The sequence below is a fragment of the Anarrhichthys ocellatus genome, unplaced genomic scaffold, assembly GCF_004355925.1.
Source record: "Anarrhichthys ocellatus isolate YVR2014 unplaced genomic scaffold, GSC_Weel_1.0 scaffold4, whole genome shotgun sequence".
NCBI lineage: Eukaryota > Metazoa > Chordata > Actinopteri > Perciformes > Anarhichadidae > Anarrhichthys > Anarrhichthys ocellatus.
In genome coordinates, this window is record NW_022280034.1 from 9,665,978 (window position 1) to 9,672,194 (window position 6,217).

A 6,217-nucleotide genomic window follows, 5' to 3' on the forward strand; every position below is an offset into this window, starting at 1 on the left:
GGAAGGTTGAACAGAAATGATTTATTTAAATTCAGTATATTCTAAAATATATTCATACTCTGGACTAAAAGTCTGAACCCAATTTATATTATATTATTATGAATCATTCCGAATTTACAACATATACATCCCATAAGGTTATATATATATATAAAACCTAACTTTATATGCTTTATAACTTTATAGTTGTGAGTTAAAACTGTTGTGTTTTATGGGCATATTTACCCAAGTTATTGACGTTTTTCAACTGCTGTTTCAATTAGCCCCAGTCATGAGTATGTGCACAAAATCAAATCTAGTAATACTTTAGAAGTCAGTAAACAATGTGAAATAGAAAACTAAAAGTAAACATAGCAAAAGCAGCTAATTGGAAGCAAATCCATGACAGAGATAACCTGTGCTTGTGGTGTATGTCCGCTAGAAGTTCTACAGATGAGGAACATTTTATTATCAGATGGGAATTTGTAACATTGCATAAGTTGTTTTTGTGTTAACTGCTGTGAAATTTTGCTGTAAAAAAAATCTGTGGGCTGAGTGGGCAAGTTAGGAGAGTGGCAGTAGACTTCATTTTCATCTCTCCAGTGCATTCATACAGATTACTGCCGCTGAGATAGACCAATTAACATTTTGGATCAACTAAACTGTTTTACAAAAATGCTCCTACAAAAAAAAGAATCTTAACAAATTATATAATCGCCGTAGCCAGTTATTATCACCCTTTTTGCATGGAAAATGTACAATAGGCAGATCATTAAATAAAGGAAAAGTAAAACAAACTTGTTTGCTCCTAGAGCCAACCTAAATAAAGGCACGTTAAAAATCTAAAACCTAAATGTGTTTTTTGTATTTCTGTCAGCTGTTAGATTCATGACGAGCTCTTGTGGGAGTCCACATGTTGCTGGAAAGGTATGAACAGCCGGACAGCGCCAATCCTGGGCGCAGTACTTCGTGCAGCCACATGGTGGCGTTAAAGGGCACAATCTCCGGGTTGCTCAGAGTAGAGAGGAAACACTCCTGCAAAACAAAGACCAAACACCATGGGGACACTCAACACTGAACTACATAGCGTTTCAAAAATACTGTATGTGCCTTGCTGCTGTTGAATCAGTAGATACATGTACAGTAGAAGCATTTCATTAAATATCAATGTGTCGTGAGAAGTCTTACTGAAAGAGGATCCCAGTTATCTCATCAACAAGGCCACCTGAAAAAAAAGCAATATATACAATATTTTAAAAAGGCCAAAGTTGACTGAATATTTAAATAAACAAGGTGCATGCACAGTATGAGTACCAGTATTTACCTGGTGTGCAAATTGTGTCGCACAGTATTGGGCAAATGTAACAGGATGAGCATTCCTGGAAGACAAAAGGGTTAAAATGAGGAGGCTCTTGTCCCACTGAAGCGTTGCCTTTAATGTGTATTATATAGACAAAGCTTATGCAGATGCTTACTTGGCAGTGCTCACACTGGTCCGACTCATCTCCCTCTTCACAAGGGCATTTGTCACAGTTATTAGAGCAGTGCTAAAAGAAGCGGGGGGTGGGGGGGGGGACACACATTCTGTACAGTTATTTTCAAATAAAAATGTATTTGAAATAAACTTAGACTATTCATTGCAACTTTACATTCTTCTACTACATGATTTTACCTCACAGATGGAGCAAACACTACACAAAGAGCCAGAGCGGTATTGCAGCAGGTCAGTAGCGGGCTCCACTTCACTTGTGTTATCTGCTGCGTCATCATCTTCAGGCTCATCTAAAGTCAACAGAGTCAATGATAAATTAGGCCTCTAGAGCTGCAGCGGTAATGCAGCCTGATCGACATTAGTTCACTGTTGATAAATCGTATCGCCAGAGCCAACCTAAATAAGCCAGTACCAAGAAGTAGCAATGATTTTTCAGTCAACCAATACCTGCATTTGATCCTTTTTGTACCCAGATATAGAGAAAAAATACTGTCTGTATGGTTTTGCTCAAAGCCAATCACAGCAATCAATCTTTGATCAAATGTGACGTGTGATTGGCCCACTGCCACACCAGCATTTGACAAAGTTGGCAGTTCAGCGCGCCAAGAGAGCCACAAAAATGTTTGAAAGTGTGGTTTGGTACATCAGGCCTGTGGCATCAGATAAAACATAACTGCGGTGGTTGTGGCATTATACGCAACTGAATACGTGCAATCAGATGATGGGTAGAATAGAAAACAAAGTTAGTAAATGAAGTACTCTTTTGGTATCTGTATCACTTTACTGGTATTGGTACTATCGTCATTTTTTAAACCATACCCAACTGTCGGTATCGCTGGGTATACGTAATTTAGAAAGTGTCCCCACTAAGTATTTTGTCCACCACTTTGGTCCAGACTGAAATATCTCAACAACAGTGTGCATTTAGACATTCATGGTCCTCAGAGGATGAATCCTACTGACTTTGGTAATCCCCTTACTTTTCGTTCCCCCCAGAGAATGAATTGTAACTTTGATCTCTGACTTTTCATCTACCATCACCAGGTCAAAATTTCAGTTTGTCCTGACCAAATACCAACAAAACTAGTGACATACCAGTCAGCCAAAACAAATGTGTTTAGTGCTAATTAGCAAATGTTAGCATGTTAATACAAACATTATACCTGCTAAACATCAGCGTGCAAGTACTGTAAGCATGTTAGCATCACAGAGCCACTAACATGGCTGTAGACTCTCTTGTCACATTGCAAAATGTCCTGCTTGGTGTGTATCTCCGGCACAATTCCTTAACATATCTGAGGGATCCATATTAACATTGATGCTCGTGTTATGTTTATAAATGTTGAAAAAAAATGAACCTTCCTTTTTCCAGAGATCATGAGATCATATGATTAGAGTCAGGTTGTGTTACAGTCAATGCTAATATGCTTATACAACAATATTTATTTGAGTCGCATGTAAACGTTTCAGAGCAGTTAGCCTTTAGAGAGAGAAGGCAAAATGCACAGATGAGTACTTGTAACAAAAGTAAGACGTGAGGTCAATGAGCAAACTATCCCCAACATGTGCTGTATGACACTGTGTTTGCACAGTAAAGAATAAACAACAGCATGAAAGCTCTTCTTTTGAATATCGCTTCCATCTAAATGTTTTTACACACTTTATCAGTACCTGTTTTGAGGTCTCAAAATGGCCACACTGGTTCAACAAAAGGCATGGAGGGTTTAGATACTGCTTGGTGCCAGCTACCTCACAGATAAGCCGGTCTATTTTAGGATTGATATGTGTGACAGTGTCCCTACGGTGGCTGCAGCTCGCTTTATGACAGAAGTGTTAGGAAACAATGTGGTTTACTTTATACTGAGTGGTTGCAAGTGTTTTGATAAACCCAATATATTAAATAAGCGGGAATACCGTCATCTTCCTCTGCTTCAGTTGCATCCTCTTCTTCCTCCTCATCTTCTTCCTCCTCCTCATCAGCATCATTGGCCTCCTCTTGCTCAGCTAACTCAACTCCTTCAGTTTCGTCGTCATCATCGTCATCAGAAGCCTCCTCATCCTCCTCTGCTGCTGCCTCATCAGCCTCCTCTTCCTCAGCATCGTCCTCGTCTTCCTCATCTGCAGCCTCCTCCCCCTCCTCATCGTCTCCCTCTTCTTCAGCATCGTCCTCGTCTTCCTCATCTGCAGCCTCCTCCCCATCCTCATCGTCTTCCTCTTCTTCAGCATCATCCTCGTCTTCCTCATCTGCAGCCTCCTCCCCATCCTCATCGTCTTCCTCTTCTTCAGCATCATCCTCGTCTTCCTCATCTGCCGCCTCCTCGCCCTCTTCCTTGTCTTCCTCTTCTTCAGCATCCTCCTCTTCCTCATCCGCAGCCTCCTCGCCCTCTTCCTCGTCTTCATCTTCTTCAGCTTCTACCTCCTCTTCCTCATCGGCAGCCTCTTCTTCTTCCTCCTCATCGGCCTCTTCCTCTTCTTCCCCCTCCTCCTCGGCAGCCTCTTCCTCCTCCTCCACTTCCTCGGCAGCAGCCTCCACTTCCTCTTCCTTCTCCTCAGCAACCTCCTCTTCCTCCTCCTGTTCATCAGTTTCTGCCTCATCATCTGCCTCATCATCATCTTCCTCATCATACTCTGCTACATGTTCCTCTTCCTCACCTGCACCATCATCACCCTCAGTGGTTTCGCCCTCTTCAGCCACAACCACCGCAACATTTCCGGCATGGAGGCCTTCGTCCGCTGCAGCCACGTCCTGGGCACTCACTACTCCAGAGAGCGGGCCCTGCGATGGGCACAGGAGGACCAGCAGGAGCCCCACTACCCAGCCTTTCACAGGTGCCATGTTGGAAAACACAGTTGAGGACACTCTTCTGAACTACAAATCCACAACCGGGTGATTATCTCCACCCTGTTTCAAAAAACAATCAATGGGTTTTTAACACGTAAAAACAATTAAATCCGCGGAAAAGGTAACAGAGCTGCAGGTGATTCGGGGATATTGTTCAGCTCTTTGCTCCGAGCTTCAGAGAGACGGGGTGAGGAGGGCCACGTTCACGAGACTAACAGAGCAGAGTGCCAGCCTTGTGTTGGGAACGCAGAGGACACAGTGCAAACACAACTGGGTGTGTGGTGTAGTTGTGTGGCTGTGAGTGACAGGGGCACATGTCCGGGAAGAATGCTCCTGATGCCCTTAACCCTGTGTATTAGAGAGGTGGGTGTGTGCTTATGTCAGACAGTGGGGGGGGGGGGGGGGGGGTGGACTCCAGGGGGGGGGGGAAAAGAGAGGTTAAAGAACATATGGAAATAAGGAGGGAGAAGTTCAATTACTGATATTTAATAATTCCTATTAAAGCTGATGAAGTTTTAATTTGATATAACCTTTGTTGTAAAACTGCTTAAATAATTCAGGAGAGTATGTAGGTACGCACATGAGTAGTTAGCTCCTCAGGTTTAGGCAACAAGCTACTTAGGTTTAGGAGAAACCGGTTGGGTTCCAGTAAACCCTTTCTGGCAGAAATCCATTAGGGCAAACCTCTTCCATGTGCGTCACTGTTCACACTTGTATGTCTGTTATTCATTACCTTTATTACAATTATATTTTTTCAAGTTTTTATATTTTTTTCTCTAATTGTAATGTAATTCCAGCACACATCTCTAAATTACCCATAACAGAAACGAGCCAATAAAGAAATATAATAATAAAAAAGATATACAATTCTACAGTTCTATTCTAAATGAGACACAAAGAGTAACAGATAGTATTCAGACTCAACAACTTTGACTTTTGCCATTTATTCTCAGCCCAATGAAGTTGTGGGAGGTGTAACCATGTGCACCAATACTCTCCCTTTCTTTAATTTAATCTGATTTTAAACGTGGCTGAAACTCAGGACTGCATGTGCGCACACCCCATTGTACATATGAAAGCAGCTCCATTCGAATGAAGGCCTCTCTGGAGGGAAATCGAATTTATAAAATGACCACAGGATTAAACCAACACCTCTCAGACAGTCTCAACAGTGAAGGTGATATTTGCTTGCCAGTCGCAAAGCAGTGGGGAACATGTCAGGATGATGTATGGAATGGATGTAAATAGAAGGAAATAGAGATGACGGCAATCTGCACATGTGCAGCGACTTGACATTCCAAAGAAGCTTTATATATGAAGTTCAGAGTTTTTGTACTGGGTACTCATCATGAAGCCAGATGAGAAACAGGTGGGAGAGTTTGAGTCTGTGCCATCGTGTTGAATGAGGAGAGTTTAAATCAAAATGACACTTGAGTAGTGACACACACATGATCACTTACATGGGAACATATTTGCACATGCAGCAGTCATGCAGAAAGTGATGACACAGCCTCCCTCAAGTGTAAGCCGCTGGTGCGATTGACAGGTGGCCCAGCCGGCTATTTACAGTAAAGTCTCCTTCAATAGCCCTGCTCCACTATGTGACCTTCAATAGGGCTCTGACACACTGAAACTCAGCACCATGGTACACCTTTCACACGGCCCATATCCTCTTCTCTCTACAGTATATCCAACTACTTTGCTTATTTGTTTTAGTCGCACTTTCCCCTCAGTGATCCTCTCGTTAAATTCACATAATTTAATGCGGTATAGTTCAGTGCAGTTTCACGAAGTTTCTTTGAACCAAGCTTACTTTACTTTCACAAACATTTCATCTCCTAAAGCCACCCTACTTTACCCTTTGGTGTCTTACTAAAATAATAGTCCATTATTTTTGGGAACAC

At 42.2% G+C, this 6,217-nt stretch overlaps 1 protein-coding gene across 2 annotated transcripts; it reads right to left on the reverse strand.

Moving 5' to 3' along the window:
• Window positions 1-7: 7 nt before the first annotated feature.
• LOC116381220 (sarcoplasmic reticulum histidine-rich calcium-binding protein-like) lies at window positions 8-4,545 on the reverse strand. Of its 2 annotated transcripts, XM_031843183.1 has the most exons (5): window positions 3,486-4,545; window positions 1,652-1,714; window positions 1,455-1,526; window positions 1,304-1,358; window positions 1,164-1,204 (listed from the first exon to the last, which is right to left on the reverse strand). In XM_031843183.1, the coding sequence occupies exons 1-5, from the start codon at window positions 4,305-4,307 to the stop codon at window positions 1,164-1,166; spliced, it is 1,053 nt and encodes a 350-aa protein (XP_031699043.1). In that variant the 5' UTR covers window positions 4,308-4,545. The 2 variants fall into 2 exon arrangements, 1 of the variants encoding a protein (XP_031699043.1); XR_004212650.1 differs by lacking the exons at window positions 1,455-1,526; window positions 1,652-1,714; window positions 3,486-4,545 and adding an exon at window positions 8-1,014 and having other exon boundaries at window positions 1,168-1,204; window positions 1,304-1,351.
• Window positions 4,546-6,217: the final 1,672 nt, after the last annotated feature.